The sequence below is a fragment of the Phaseolus vulgaris genome, chromosome 4 (genome assembly GCF_000499845.2).
Source record: "Phaseolus vulgaris cultivar G19833 chromosome 4, P. vulgaris v2.0, whole genome shotgun sequence".
Classification (NCBI taxonomy): domain Eukaryota; kingdom Viridiplantae; phylum Streptophyta; class Magnoliopsida; order Fabales; family Fabaceae; genus Phaseolus; species Phaseolus vulgaris.
The window spans coordinates 2,895,804-2,912,148 of NC_023756.2; the positions used below are offsets into that span (position 1 = coordinate 2,895,804).

At 29.9% G+C, this 16,345-nt stretch overlaps 1 protein-coding gene across 2 annotated transcripts; it reads left to right on the top strand.

Annotated features, from left to right (window-relative positions):
* Nucleotides 1-8,655: 8,655 nt before the first annotated feature.
* LOC137836866 (ATPase 11, plasma membrane-type-like) lies at nt 8,656-15,977 on the top strand. Of its 2 annotated transcripts, XM_068645639.1 has the most exons (21): nt 8,656-9,042; nt 9,330-9,449; nt 9,827-9,925; nt 10,105-10,242; nt 10,537-10,671; nt 10,762-10,941; nt 11,164-11,370; nt 11,463-11,582; nt 11,670-11,789; nt 11,937-12,059; nt 12,144-12,248; nt 12,344-12,488; nt 12,933-13,097; nt 13,185-13,423; nt 13,661-13,693; nt 13,780-13,861; nt 14,014-14,174; nt 14,317-14,502; nt 14,598-14,780; nt 14,861-15,039; nt 15,649-15,977. In XM_068645639.1, the coding sequence occupies exons 1-21, from the start codon at nt 8,989-8,991 to the stop codon at nt 15,743-15,745; spliced, it is 2,871 nt and encodes a 956-aa protein (XP_068501740.1). In that variant the 5' UTR covers nt 8,656-8,988; the 3' UTR covers nt 15,746-15,977. The 2 variants fall into 2 exon arrangements, with proteins under 2 accessions (XP_068501740.1, XP_068501739.1); XM_068645638.1 differs by having other exon boundaries at nt 8,697-9,042; nt 12,933-13,423.
* Nucleotides 15,978-16,345: the final 368 nt, after the last annotated feature.

The window sequence follows — 16,345 nt, forward strand, 5'->3', positions numbered from 1 at the left end:
GCGTATGTGGAACATAAAATTGTCTTGTAATACCCTTGTGCTTACAGAATGCTAAAAATCTTCATCTACATATTATCATTCATTATTTATCCTCAAACACTAATTCTTTTCCTAGTTTCAAGTTATACTCGTGCATTGAATTCCTTAAATACTGAAAACACATATGAATTCCTTTTGACACGGTACCTCGATAATCTCTTGGATTAATCATCAATGAATGATACAAAATATTTTGCTCCTCCAAAGGACAATATCGTTGACTCTCACACATCAAAATGAATCAAGTCTAATATGTGTGTGCTTTCGGTAGCTAGCAAACTTTAATATATGTTGATTGCTTATCACACAGTGCTCGTAGAAAGGTAAAACAACATCTTTGAGTATGTGTAAGAGATTATGTTCCATAAGAATTTTTTGGCCTCAATCTAACATACGATCAAGTTTATGATGTCACATTACCACCACTTCTTCTTGACTTGTTGATACAACTGTTACATCTGTTTCTTGGAACATACAAATTTTTCATGATCTTTTCTACTTTCTTTACTACCAGATTCCCTCACATCACCTTTTATATTCCTCCTTCAATATTGATCTTACAGCTGAGGTCATCTAATTGTCAAATAAACAATATATTTTTCTTCAAGTCATTCACATGTTGTACCCCCTTGAATTGTGCATACAATATCGTCATATATTTTTGTTTTGATAGTATCGACTTTAGCAACCTCTAAGGCATGATCCATGATCATTACCCATGAACACAAATTTGTCATTGTTAAGCGCAAATTTATGTAACATTATCATTAATTTATTTTCACATTTGATTCATGATGTCCACTAGTCTTTCTTAAATTGCAATTACACAATTGTCTTTTCTTAAAATTGCCTTCATTTTTAGTTTCCACTACAAGAAATTATTCACATTGAACTTTTCTATCTCATATTTTGTTTTCTTTAAAATCTACTTATACACTTTTTACTATGAATAGTATTGTCTACTGGAATAACGACGGTAGACCATGAACTAATACAAGTAAACTTTTAGGAAAGAGATGTGTGTCACCAATAGACACATTTGAATGTCAAGTCTTTTTTTAGACATAATTTTCTTAAACATGCACTTTCACACTACCACAATTTATATCCACTAACAAGGATAATTTCTTTTATGTCATGAAAGATCTGATTAGGTATAATCACAAAACATACTTAGATTTTTCTACAACACTATTCTAACAAAAATAACAACAAAATACAATCAGAAACATAACTCTGATATCATTGTTGTATATTAGAGTAACAAGTTAATAACTTATAACTAAAATAAAATATGAAAAGATGAAGAAAATAAACAATATACAATAAACAATAATATAATTTTATTAAAGGAAAGAAAATGAGAATATCCTCCTTTCTAACTCCATGGAGAAAACAATAACACCCTCTCAAAATAGAAAAAACATCTAAAAGAACCTATTTTTTTCTCACTGAATTTTTCTCACAGACACTAAAACACTAGAAAAAAAAGAAAAAAAAAGGAAGTGATTTTAATATGTACTACTAAGAAAAATATTATACTATTTTTATAATAAAATAAATAAATATCAAAGTAAATTCTCCCAATATGAGACTTCTCTTCTCTCATTGTATGCGATAAGATAAACTCGCTAATAATACTAACATTGAAACCAATTTCGATTCCAAATTAAATAACACATGTAATTAAAACATAGAACATATAATATTATTATAAAAATCATTAAAATACATTAGTATCTTTTAATACATGTCAAATTGTTATATGTAGTATTATATTAATATTGGTATAAAAAATTTAAAAAATAATTACACGATATACACAAATATCTAATAAAAAATATACAAGTGGTTAAATTTTTTTCCTGTAACATATTCAACATGAACATGTAAAGCACAGACAGAAAATAAGTAACTTTTGATACTCTATCATAAAGTGACAACACGAATATTAGATTCTGCATCATCAAGATTTAGGTGTCAAATAAAGATATCACTAAAGAGCCATTTACGAATTAAAAAGATAATGAAAATATTTTAAAAGGTGAGGAGAATCAATCAACATTATTAATTTCACTATTAACTTTCAAGAACAAATTTTATTTATCAAAATTATAAACCAATCCTTTTCAATGACCCTTAATAATACTCAGAGTGGGAAATTCACCTACTTCATACTTACTATACTTGGAAAATTGCATTTACAAACTTCTCTGTGTCCACCAATAACTTAAAAAATACTTTTGAATAAATCACAAATTTGTTCGATTTCATTTCTAACTTTTTTCACCATTTTAATCCCTTATATTTTATAAAATCTGTATATTTTTTTTATCAAATCTTTAATTTTGGGAGATTTTTTTTCTTCTAAATTATAAATCTAACATTTTCACTGTAAGAAAATCATTGAATAGAAATCATTTTTAGAAATAAAAAAAATTAGTTGTTATATTGACTAAATTAGAAACCATTTTAGAGATTAAAAAAAAAGTTGGTTTATAAATTAGTTTCTATTATTGATAAATAGTTTCTAAATTGATATCTAATTAGCTGCTATCAAGGTTTTTGCTACCAAATTTATAATCTAAATAATTGGTAGTTAAAAACCTTGATAGCTAATTAGATACCAATTTAGAAACTATTATAATCAAAAATTAATTTAGAAACCAATAATTTTTTTAGTCAATGAAATAGATTCTAATTTAATCACTATAGTAACTAATTATTTTTTATTTCTAAAATTAATTTTTTATTTAGTGATTTTCTTGTAAGGTTTCATCGAAATATCATTAATAAATAATTTTAATTATTTTTTAAAAGAAAAAGGAATAAGCATACGTGAAATTGAGAATCAAACCAAAATTTAAAAACTAAAAACCATGAAAATAATAGTAAAAACCAAAATCCAAAATAAAAAATTAAAGAGCTATCAAAATTGTAATTTATCTAAAACTTTTTATATACATTTGTTTCCAATTGAGATTTTATACACATAATAGTTTTCTTGCCTCTTCAAATTTGCTAATGCTCTTAGAATCTAAAAAAAAAAATCAATTTATATTTTTAAATAACTTTGAAAGTCATTACAAATAGGGTGAGAAATGAGAATGAAGTTTCTTAAGACAATTTTCTTATCTGGTCAGAATCTTGCATCTTATGTCGTTTCCAATATTTGGCTTTAATTGAATTCCCCATTGTGACAATTTATTCATCCCACTAATATTTTTTATAATTTATTTTATTATTATTTTTTTCAACTTAGATATGGTAACATGCATAAAATATATTGTGCCATTTTAATTTAATTATTATATGACATTTCTAAATTAATTAGTAAATTGTCTAATGATTCCTTAAGCTTTTTATCATATGTTTGATGCTTCTTTCAGTTTTTCATAAGCATATTTTCTTTATATGATTCCTTTTGTGAGTTCTTTTGTATTATGCCCTAAAACAAAGCTATCAAAATTGTTAATAGTATGTAGTGAATAGAGAAAGACAAATATCAAATTATATGTAATGAGATTTCTATATCATCCATGTTTTTATTTAAAATATTTATTTATTTTAATATCAACTTTTCAATTAAAGGTTTTTCACTGTCTACTTTTTATATTAAATTTATATATACGTCATCATTCAATTTATTTTTTTTAAATATTTTCCATCATGCACATATATATAGTACATTTGCTCCTTTTCTTTATCTTAAGCTTTTTGTATTTTTTTTATGGAATCATTCTCTTTAAACTGTTATTATAACTTTTGCTTTTTATTTATTTTTATTTTAATCAAATTTAAAATTTTAGAAAAAATTAATTATACATATATATACTCATATTTTAGAGCTTCCAAATCAACAATAGATTAGGATTTATAATATATAAGTGAAACTAAACTTACTTTAATAAAATCGTTGAGTTAAGTTTAAATTTCACCTTTTAATACATTTAAAATTTATTCTAATGAATAATTATTAAACTAATTGAAAATATGACATGAACTAAAGATTAATATTTCATAATAATATACCAAGTAAACACAAATTTAAGCTAATTTTATAATAGGATTAATTTAAATTTAAGGTACAGTTCTTAATATCATAAATATAAATCATATATTGAAACAGTGCCAAACTTGGATTTTGATACCAAATAGTGTCCAAAATAATTATTGAGAATTTATTTTTTCTTTTAGGCTTTTTAGCAATTCAAGGTTAGAGCACTCCACTTCACACGTGTCAAACGCAAAAGTAGGAAACCTTTCAAGCTTTCTCCCTTTTACTTTATTTCTTTAGTTAATTTAACAATGGAATTCTCAACACTTCTCTTACATTTTTATCTTCTTTTTCCTTTTTTTTTTCATTACATCATATTTTTATAAACTTAATTGCACTCGTATCCGTTTACAATTGTACAAATTTAAATATTTTAACTTTTTACTACTAAAATATATAACATATCTCATTAAAAATCTATTAACTTAAACTATACAAATCTCATCTCAATCATTTTCAACCATTTAGTATCTCAAGCATATCATGTATAGTTAACTAAAATTTTCTTATAAGAAAGATTTAATCATTTCATGACATAAACATATTCACCATATTTTCAAACATTCCTTGTTTTATATAACATTAATTTTTTGATTCAAAGAATTAGAATGTACTCGAATAACACAAAATTTTTCACAAAAATCAAAATTGTGACGATGTCACTTTATAATCAGATAATCTACCATAAACTATCTTAAGCTACTTTTAAAAAAAAATAGTTTTTCTTACCTATTAAGACTTGTTTAGTTAAACTTAAGCTTCAAACCCCTCTATTTTCACAAAAAAAGTTAAAAATATACATAAAATATTTTGATAAACAATAGAAAGAACTCTTATGTTTATGAAGTAATATACATAAGTATCACGTACAATAATCATAATCTCTAAACATACAACTTTTTTCCAAAATCAACTAAAAAATGATAAAAAGAAACTTATTTATTTAAAATTGATTTTTGATCCGGAAAAAATGTTCTATTTTCCAATAGAATATTGAGATGAAATTTCTGAAAAGATGAATAAATTTTTCAGAAATCTTGAGACGAAGCTAATAAAAGTGTTTTAAGAAGATGATATTTTTTGGAAAATAAAATAATAAAATATTCATATTTTATCTCAATTATTTTTATTTAAACACATTAAGTGAATCCTTATTTATATATATATACATATATATATATATAATATTAATAAGTATTATTAATGCGATAATTTATAAAAATCTTTGATAGATAAATTAACTATATTGTATAAATAAAATTATGATAATACTAGTAAAGTATCAAATGAACAAATGAGTCAAAGCCTTAGTCAAAAATAGTGACTCCCAATTTTGAATTCATAATATTAATACTTTTTTTTATTGTGACCCACTGCATGGTACTAATTCACAAGGTATATAATAAAGAGAAAGACTATTACTTACAAACTTCAAGAAAATGAAGTCATGAGGTCTCAATGCAATTGTTTAAATTCTTTTAATATAGTTTTATTTAATTTTTTATTTAGTGTATAAAAAATAGATGGTTGATAGGACACGTTCATTCAGGCGTTATGAGACTCAGACACTCTTAAATAACGTATCCGTGTCGGACACACGTATCGATGTTGATACTCGTACAACACTCGTAGGACACTTATCAGTGAAGTGTTCAATTCAAAAAATATTTGTTGGATTTTTAAAATTTTTAGCACAATTTTAAAATATATAAATACAATAATTTTCTAAAAACTCAAATTTATTGTATAAATTTTTATTATGATTATAAAAATAAGGAACAAATTCTTTTGAACCCGTTATGAAAAATATCATGCTCCCAAAAGAATCTTAAACATACTTTTGCACATAAATATTTATTTTCAATTTATATAATTCAAAATTATATAATATATAAATATGTGTCCCTGTGTTTTACATTTTAGAAATTATACGTATCTATGTGTCTGTATCCGTATTGTGTCGGTGTCCATATACGTATTTGTGCTACATACGTTTTCAGTCTTATATATGCTCAAAACCAAACAAAAGAAAAATCAGTATGTGTGATTCAACTTAATCTAAACAAGTCAAACTTCAAATTTAAAAATTATTTCCTCCATTTTTTTCTTACAAAACACCAAAATAGAATATAGTGCATTGCATTGGTATATAAGAAAATCATTTAATAACCATTAATTTTAACTATAAAAAAATAATTAATCAATGTATTGATTAAGTTAATTTTTTCTTATAAATTAAAAGTTATCAATATTTAAAATAATTTTTATTATTAATAAGTATAATTACAAAATTATTAATTGTGGATTATTTTAGATTTAAAATTAAAAATTAACTTAAAATTTAAAGTTATTAGTAGTTAAAATCTTAGTAGTTAATGTTGGATAAATTATTTTATAAATTTTTATTAATAATAAAATTTATTTTAAATACTAATAATTTTATAGTTTATAAAATAATATATAATTAACTATTTTTTATTTTTAAAATTAGTTATTATTAAATAATTTTCTTACAGGATTGATTGTTCTTTAAGAAAATTGTTATTATAAGTTATTTTTTAGTTGAATAAATAATAAGTAAAATATATTAATATGTTAAACTCTTTCATGGTCTAATTTGATGTTGTAGAAAACATTTTTAAAACTTAATTTTTTTTTAATAAAAAAACACAATAGTCAAATTATGTATAAGAACTCCTGAAACATGAAACCTAAAAGTCACATGTATACTTGTTCAATCCAATGCTTCAATTGGAAAGAGTAGGTATTAGGTAAAGGTTTTGCAACCCTACAAAAGAAGATAACATCAAAATCCTTTAATTGAGAACCTCACCATTTTGTCTTATGTGAAGGTGAGAATGGAGAAGATAAGCAAGGCAACAATGTCTATAGTGAAGATGAAGTGTCTTCTTTTAAATAACTTGCACAACTCATGTTTCCACCATCTATGGTCACTAACCCTTGTTTGGCCCTTAGAAATTCAAGTGAGACACGACACTTCATGCCTCTATTTTACTATTCTTAAAGCCAATCATTTTTTATTCCACAAGAAACTCAAAAGTAGATAGCTTTCAAGATTACCAACTCAATGACATTTTAGAAAAAAAAATATTTTCTTTATGATGTCTAATTCTACAATTTTACTTTTCTATTGTATTATTAGTTTTTTTTTATGTTTTATTATCTCATTTGACTTATTTTATTATTTTATTTAGATAGTATTGTTATGGTTAATCATTATATTAAAGATATTGTCCATCAAGAAACTTGAAACTCTGTCACGATTAGGAGTGACAAAGTGGAATGGATCGTGCAGGCCGGTCCGCGACCCGCTGAAAAAAACGTGGGGCAGGGCGAGTTAGTTCGCATAACCCACATAACTTTAAAATGTAGAAATTTTTTTCTGCACCTCCATATTTTCTTCATGTAGACTCATATTTTACATTCTGAAAATTTTAATAACATCTTACAATGCATGTCTCGTGAAAATAATATTATGAGACAATTTACTTAATGCTTATAAAAAAATTCAAAATTTTTATCTAAAAAAATATATTTTTTATGCGGGCTCGCCCGCAGACCAACCCTTATGCAGGACGGACCAACCCGTATTGTCACCCCTAATCATAATTTCGTCCTTAAAGAATATCTTGGTAAATTTGAAAAAAATAGTGTATTTAAAATGTCTTTAGTCTCAACTTCTAAACTAGTCAAGACTATATTTACTGAACTGAAACATCTCTAAACACAAACAAACTTAATTGGTGAGTATAATAACATCAATGAAATTTAAATCTAAGTTTTAGAACTAATTAATGTTGAGTTTAGTAGAATCTCATTTGAATGGAGCTTAGAACCAACATCATGAGCATCTGAAGTTTGATTCAAATGATGGTTAAGCAATCTGATTAATAGTAAAATAGTAATGAACCATCAAATTCCTTAAAAGCAATATTCCAACTGAAGAGTGTAGACATTAATCTCTTTACTAATCCTAATTATTAAGCAAAAAATGTGTGGTTGAAATTATTTGATTGTAATTGGTAGTTGTGTGTTGTCTTTTGCAGTACCTAATCATCATTTGTGTATGTGTGGCCACCTCTATCGTTCTTCCAAAGTTATAATATTGAATAAGTGAAATAATAAATAGACTAAAACAAATAAAAAAATGAAAGCTAAAACACCATTAAAAAATAAAAACAGCTCTATATTATAAAAATTAAAAAAATTATCTTAACCTTGATTTTTCTGATAGAAGTTACTAAAGTAGAATTATAATTATATGTAAAACAACATTCAAAACACCTAATGAAAAATTATTAATTTATTTTAAATTATATTTAGAAAAATTAAATTCCAAACATTGATTAACCTTGCTTAAAATGATATCACTATCAATGTAACTACTGCAAAAGTAAAATAGCAGGACACTGTAATGAGAACAGAGCACAAATATATAACTTAAACAAAAAAATTAGAAAAATATCAATGTGGTAGAAAAGTAGAAAAGTATAATTTGTTATGATTAATAAATAGTCTATATTGAACATTGTGGTAGAAAAGCTAAAGAATAAATAAGAGATAAAGACACAAAGAGTCCAAGTGTGGAATATTATAGAAACAGAGTGTACCTGCAAGTACATGAAATCCTTGTAGAGGTGTTTACCATGCTGTCCTTAAAAAGCTGCCACATCAATAGTTAGGACACACGAACAAACCAAAAGCAGAAGAAACGTCACAACACACATTCTAAATTGGGAGGAAGAGGTGAAGAGAAAAAAAAACCAAAAAAACAGAGGAAGTGCTCGGTTTTCATTGTGTGGTTTCTCTGGGTGTTGTGATATTCATCAAAAGCTCTCACCTTTAGAGTTGTAGATCAGTTTTTGGTTGAGATGGCTGACAAGGAAGAAGCCATGCATGCTGTTTTGAAGGAGGCTGTGGATTTGGTACCAAAAAAACCAACTCATACCTCTGTTTTTTCTTCTGTGTTCATGGAATTATTTGAGCTTTGTGAACTGTTTATGTTTGGTTCTTGTACTCTGATTTTAGAGTGTTTTTTTGTGTAGTTTTTAAAGAAAAAAAAACGGGGTTGGTGAGTGTTTTCTGGGTTTTGTTTTGTTCTTTTTGGAGTTGGGAGTTTCAAGTTTTGTTCTGTTTTTGGCAAATTTCCTCTGTTTAAGTTTGATTTTTTATTTTTATTTTTTTTGTTACATTTGGTTGATTTTCTTTGCAGGAAAACGTGCCACTTGAAGAGGTTTTTCAGACTCTGAGGTGTGATTCAAATGGACTCACAACAAAATCTGCTGAGGAGAGGTTGTCCATTTTTGGTCACAACAAACTTGAGGAGAAACAGGTCCTTCCCTTCAATTTTCTTCCTCTTCTTCTTATGCCTCTTCCCTCCTCAGTAGGGGAAGGAACTTCGTATTTGCAGATGGGAAACAAACCCCTTTCTCCATTTTTTGATGGGAAAAATGTAAAGTACACCTCCATTTTGGGGTGAAAGGAAAAAAGTGTAAGGAAAGTGACATATATGGTAGGTGATATGATGAAAAAGGAATATATATAGAAGGAAAATGAGGAGGAAGGAAATGAAAGAGAGTTGATATGATATTATGAGCTGTTGGTTAATTTTTTTGGAGAACTTTGAAGAGAGCTGCTCCTACTTTTAATTGGAAGCTTGTTCCTAGTTGCAACTTTTGTTTTTCTGCTGAGCTTTTGTTGTTTTTGCAGGAGAGCAAGGTTCTGAAGTTTCTGGGATTTATGTGGAATCCTCTTTCATGGGTCATGGAAGCTGCAGCAATCATGGCCATTGCTTTGGCCAATGGAGGAGTATGTTGCTGCACACCTTTAATAATTTATTTTGTTGGAAATGTTTATTTTGATTTCTGTGTGTGAATGCTGAGAATGGAAGAAAGACGTTCAGAAATGGTAGTACAAGTTTCTTTTGGAATTGCATATTGTTATTGGTTTTGCCAATTTCCTGAATTTTTTATCTTCACATTCATCAGGGCAAACCTCCTGATTGGCAAGACTTTGTTGGGATTATCACACTCCTTATTATCAATTCAACGATAAGTTTCATTGAGGAGAACAATGCTGGTAATGCCGCAGCAGCTTTGATGGCTCGTCTAGCACCTAAAGCTAAGGTATTAGTTGTTAGAAGCTTATTGGTAGTATGTTTGTATTGTTAGGTAACTCATTTTCAAGAAAGTGAAAATAATTTGATTCCATTTGATGTATCTCCATTCATGCACCAATTAATATCAGCCATAATAACTTGTGTCATGTTGGGCTAACATGATTCCTAAGAGATCCTATGTTGTCGTTGATAGCATATAATGATAGACTTTGGTGTGAAATTTCAGCTTAAACATTAGATTTATCTATGTTTTGTCTTAATTTGACTTTTACTAATAATATTCCATAAAATACTTATTCAGGTCCTTCGAGATGGAAAATGGATTGAGGAGGATGCTTGTGTTCTTGTTCCAGGGGATATAGTTAGTGTTAAGCTAGGTGACATTATCCCTGCGGATTCTCGTCTACTTGAAGGTGATCCGTTGAAGATTGATCAGGTACAACTTGCTGCCTTTACTGTTTTATCTTCTGCTATTTGGTTATCATATTTATTTTGTTGGTTGCTTAAGTTTCTGTTCGGGTTGCAGTCTGCACTTACAGGCGAGTCTCTTCCCGTCACAAAAGGCCCTGGTGATAGTGTTTATTCAGGCTCCACATGCAAGCAGGGAGAGATCAATGCAGTTGTTATCGCCACTGGAGTTCATACCTTCTTTGGCAAAGCTGCTCACCTTGTGGACTCCACAAATCAAGTTGGTCATTTTCAGAAGGTAAAATGAACCTGAATTCAATATCTTTAAAACTGTATTCCTTCAAAAATAAGAAGGAAATGAATAATTTTAGGGGAAAGATGCAATTAGATGTCACAATGAATTATGTGATTTTAATCTGTTGGCTCCCAAAAAGCCCCCTTTTGATTTTTGTTTTCTCCTTTATATATCAAATGGTTTGCTTCACATTGACACTTATCTTGTTCTGAGTTACTTAAATAGGTCCTGACTGCTATTGGGAACTTCTGCATATGTTCCATTGCTCTGGGAATGATAATAGAGATCATTGTCATGTACCCAATTCAACACCGACAATATCGTCCCGGGATTGACAATCTGCTTGTGCTTCTTATTGGAGGAATTCCTATAGCCATGCCTACTGTTTTGTCAGTGACAATGGCTATTGGATCCCATCGCTTAGCTCAACAGGTAGACATTAGCGCTTCTTGAAAAGTGGTTGTCTCATTTTTTGATCAAAATAGTTTAGAATTTACAGGTTATGCTTTATATAATCATTGCAGGGTGCTATTACTAAAAGAATGACAGCCATAGAAGAGATGGCAGGAATGGATGTATTATGCAGTGACAAAACTGGAACTTTGACCTTGAATAAACTGTCAGTTGACAAGAATCTTATTGAGGTTAGGAGTAGTCAGTTTTGAATTGTGTTGTTTGCTGATTTGTTTGTGGCATTATTCTTACACAAGTGTTTTTAATGTTCTCTGTAGATTTTTGCTAAAGGAGTTGATGTAGATACAGTTGTGCTCATGGCTGCTCGGGCTGCACGATTGGAGAACCAAGATGCTATAGATGCTGCTGTTGTAGGGATGTTAGGTGATCCAAAAGAGGTAGATTCATATATGATAATCCATCTCTTTTTCGTGCATGTAAAACAAACATGTTGATAAATTTAATTGTTGTTGTAGTATGGTGCTCATTACCATTTCCTTTTCTTTTTGCTACATGCTGTTGTATCTGATTTGTCTTAAACTTAGGCAAGGGCTGGTATTCAAGAGGTTCACTTCCTTCCCTTCAATCCAACTGACAAGCGGACTGCCATGACTTATATCGACAGTGCAGGTAAAATGCATCGGGTCAGCAAAGGCGCACCGGAGCAGGTACTTCTATAAGCCATCTCACTGCTTTTTGTGTAATGGTTCCACATAACTACAGAACTGATTCATAGTTTTAATTACTATCAGATTTTGAATCTTTCACTCAATAAGTCAGAGATAGAACGCAGAGTTCATTCTGTCATTGATAGGTTTGCAGAGCGCGGCTTACGGTCTCTTGCAGTGGCTTACCAGGTACATGTGTATTTGTGATCTTACTTTTGTAGTGGAAATAGCAATTTAAGTTGCAATGCATGTCACTGCTGACAGCGTTTATTCCTATGTCACAGGAAGTTCCAGAAGGGATAAAAGAAAGCCAAGGAGGGCCTTGGCAATTTATTGGACTCTTGCCTCTGTTTGACCCCCCTAGACATGATAGTGCTGAGACAATACGAAGGGCATTAAATCTTGGAGTAAATGTTAAAATGATAACAGGTATTTGTCCTCTGCAATGTATTATTTATTCTGAGGCTGCAAGTAATACATTAATGTTTGATGCATTCCTTAAATTTTCTCCAGTATATGTTGATGTTGCTTTTGATGGTTCTATATTTTTATATTAAATTATAATATTGAAGAATGTAGTGGCATTGGTGTCAAACTTGTTGTTGGTTAAGTAATTGAAGCTAAGAAAACTTGTACAGAAGGGAATATTTTTGCTTCCAACTTGAACAACACTTGTTATTACAAGTGTGGATAATATCAACAGTTTTGGCCTCTCCACTAAGTCCTTGATTTTCTAATTGTTTGTAAAGCAATCTTTGTAGAAATTCTTGTCTCTTTTGGATGTATCACTTGTGCTTTGAACATAATAATAGGAGTGTTTATGGATTTTTCGATATAATATATAATATCTTTATGTGGTACCAATTTCTTTAGGCGATCAACTAGCGATAGGAAAAGAAACAGGGCGCCGTCTGGGAATGGGAACCAACATGTACCCTTCATCGGCTTTATTGGGCCAAAACAAGGATGAAGCAATTGCTACCTTGCCTGTTGATGAGTTGATTGAAAAAGCTGATGGATTTGCTGGTGTTTTTCCTGGTATAACACCATTGTTTTCTGATGGTTTACTTTCATACGATATCATTCTCTTTTATTTGTTTGACTCAATGAGCTCATTTAATACAGAACACAAATATGAGATTGTGAAACGTTTGCAAGCTAGAAAACACATATGTGGGATGACTGGTGATGGAGTTAATGATGCTCCTGCTCTTAAAAAGGCAGATATTGGAATAGCTGTTGCTGATGCTACTGATGCAGCTCGTAGTGCTTCTGACATTGTTCTAACTGAACCTGGTCTCAGTGTTATCATCAGTGCTGTATTGACTAGTCGATCCATATTCCAAAGGATGAAGAATTACACGGTGAGCCTACATTCAGTTCTAACTTCTTCTTTTTACCTTTGGAAGTTGGATGTTCTACACGGTGAGCCTACATTCAGTTCTAACTTCTTCTTTTTACCTTTGGAAGTTGGATGTTCTGTTGCATCATCTTCCCAGTAAATGGAAAATCCCTACCTAAGAATAGTTATCTCACCTCTTAGTTAAAAAAAGTGATCATTATGATTATTAACTCGTCGGTTATGATTTTCTTTTGACCAGATCTACGCTGTTTCCATCACAATTCGTATTGTGGTAAGTTTTATGGTCTAAGATTGATTATAAGCTATTATTCTTGCAGACATACGACTTTGATGCCAACTTTGCTTTTATTTTGACAGCTTGGTTTCATGTTACTGGCCCTCATATGGCAATTTGATTTTCCACCATTCATGGTGCTGATTATTGCTATTCTTAATGACGGTATGCACATTAATTTTTTATGCTAATATAGATCCCTTCTTTTTACTAATGAAACCATGAATATTTTGTCACTATTACCTCATAATTATTGTCAAATAACACTTGTCACCTTTTTTTCCTCCCTTACATTATACAATCTTTGAATATGTCAGGTACCATTATGACAATATCAAAGGACAGGGTAAAACCATCTCCATATCCAGATAGCTGGAAGTTGGCGGAGATCTTTACTACTGGAATAATTCTTGGTGGTTATTTGGCTATGATGACAGTTATTTTCTTTTGGGCAGCATATAAGACAGATTTTTTCCCTGTAAGAAGAAAACATTCTTTCATCAACCTAATTGTATCATGTTTGTTAAGCCGATGATCCATATCATTTGTATAATATCTAGTGCTTTGAGTTACTAACATTGCTCAAATGCTTGTATTGACTGTCCTAATGAAATATTCAGCAAACTTTTGGAGTTTCAAGCCTTCAGAAAAAGGATAGGGATGACTATAGAAAGCTTGCCTCAGCAGTATACCTACAAGTTAGCACAATTAGTCAGGCTCTCATATTCGTTACACGAGCACGAAGTTGGTCTTATGTCGAACGTCCGGGTTTGTTACTAGTAGCAGCTTTTGTTGTCGCCCAGCTAGTGAGTGAAATCAACACAACACTACTTTTTTAGCATGTTTACATTGTAAGTATAATAGTAAGATAATAACTTGAACATGTGCTTTGATGGAGCAGATAGCTACCTTGATCGCAGTTTATGCAAATTGGAGTTTTGCTGCGATTGAAGGGATTGGATGGGGTTGGGCTGGTGTTGTTTGGCTTTATAACCTCATCTTTTACATGCCACTTGACTTTATTAAGTTCGTAATTCGGTATGCCTTGAGTGGAAGGGCTTGGGATCTTGTTATTGAACAAAGGGTATGTGTTCTCAACCAGTTGAAAAGACTAATTCAACATTTGAACTTGTTGCTAACCTTCTAGTGTGGAATCTTTGCCAGATTGCTTTTACAAGGAAGAAAAATTTTGGAAGGGAGGAACGTGAACTTAAATGGGCACATGCACAGAGAACACTCCATGGCCTTCATCCACCAGAGACTAAGATGTTCGGCGAACGAACACCTCACACGGAACTTAATCACATGGCTGAAGAAGCTAAAAGAAGAGCAGAGATTGCAAGGTATGAATCCATGCTTTTCTGTAATGATTATGGTCTATGAGGTAGTTTTCATGTCTTATAGATATCACTTCCAACTTCCAAGTGAATTTTTGCTGATAATATGCACCTCAGATCCTTTGTAAACTTGTTTAGACTTGTGACAAAATTACTTTGTGCAAGTGCTTTGGAAAAGATTATGATGTGCCCATTTAAATGAGTTTCTCTAATAACCAAAATTAACTTACGGGTGAGCTAATTTGTAGAAGCTCTCTCACATAGTTTACCTAAATTCTTATTTTTAACTCATCCATTTCTTCTTATTTTTCTCTCCTAGAAGTCCTACCTCAAGTTGTTAAACATGTAAATGTTACGGATTCAAAAATGAAAGGAATCTATGGCTGAAAATCTTGTCATGAAGAATTCCATATATCTTACTTGTTATTCATTTTTCTCAGCCAGTTCCTCAGTCTTATGGTGTTCTCTCTCTTTCTCTCAATCTAAAGTTGTTTACCTGTATAGTATAGCAATTATTACATCATTGTGTTTTGGTGTGAAAGAAAATGCTAAGAATCTTCAGCTTCTTGCACATGCTTGTATCACTTTTTATCTCTCTTTGTTTTCTCTTTGCAGACTGAGAGAACTGCATACATTGAAGGGCCATGTTGAGTCTGTGGTTAGACTGAAGGGTCTTGACATTGATACGATACAACAATCATACACTGTCTAGAATATATAAGAATTTTATGCACGAGTCATTTGTGTATAAATGAGTGTGAGCACAGAGCAGCAACAAATACATCCTTTAAACCTTTGTCTCCTCCACTGAGTGCAAGACAATGTGTCTACACTCTATGTATGTTTGTTCTAACAGTTTTGGTGAACTGTGTTCTTCTGTGTGTCTACTTTTTGTAGACATGAAACTATTAATAGCATTTTCAGAGTTTTGTTTATGCTTACAATTTGAAGTCTACTAATCAATCAACAAATCATCAGTCTAATTTGTGATTGGAAATAGAGATTTCACTAAAAAACTTCTTCTACAAATTTGTTGCAATTTACAAACCTGACTAATCAATGTTTCTATTTTCTCTGTTTTTATAATAAATTTCTTGTATCATACTACAATGATAACATCTAACAAGTGTTCTAAGAAAATGGTTGTTTGTCTTTTTAATAACTTTCAATGTGTCTCCATTAGTGATTTGAACATGGGAGTTTTTATCGAAGAATTTCTTATCATCTTTCTAAACCTGTTACACGTTGGATTATTCCCATTGAATAATTAAATATATTCAATGAATTTTAATCCCTTAAATTTAGATTTGAC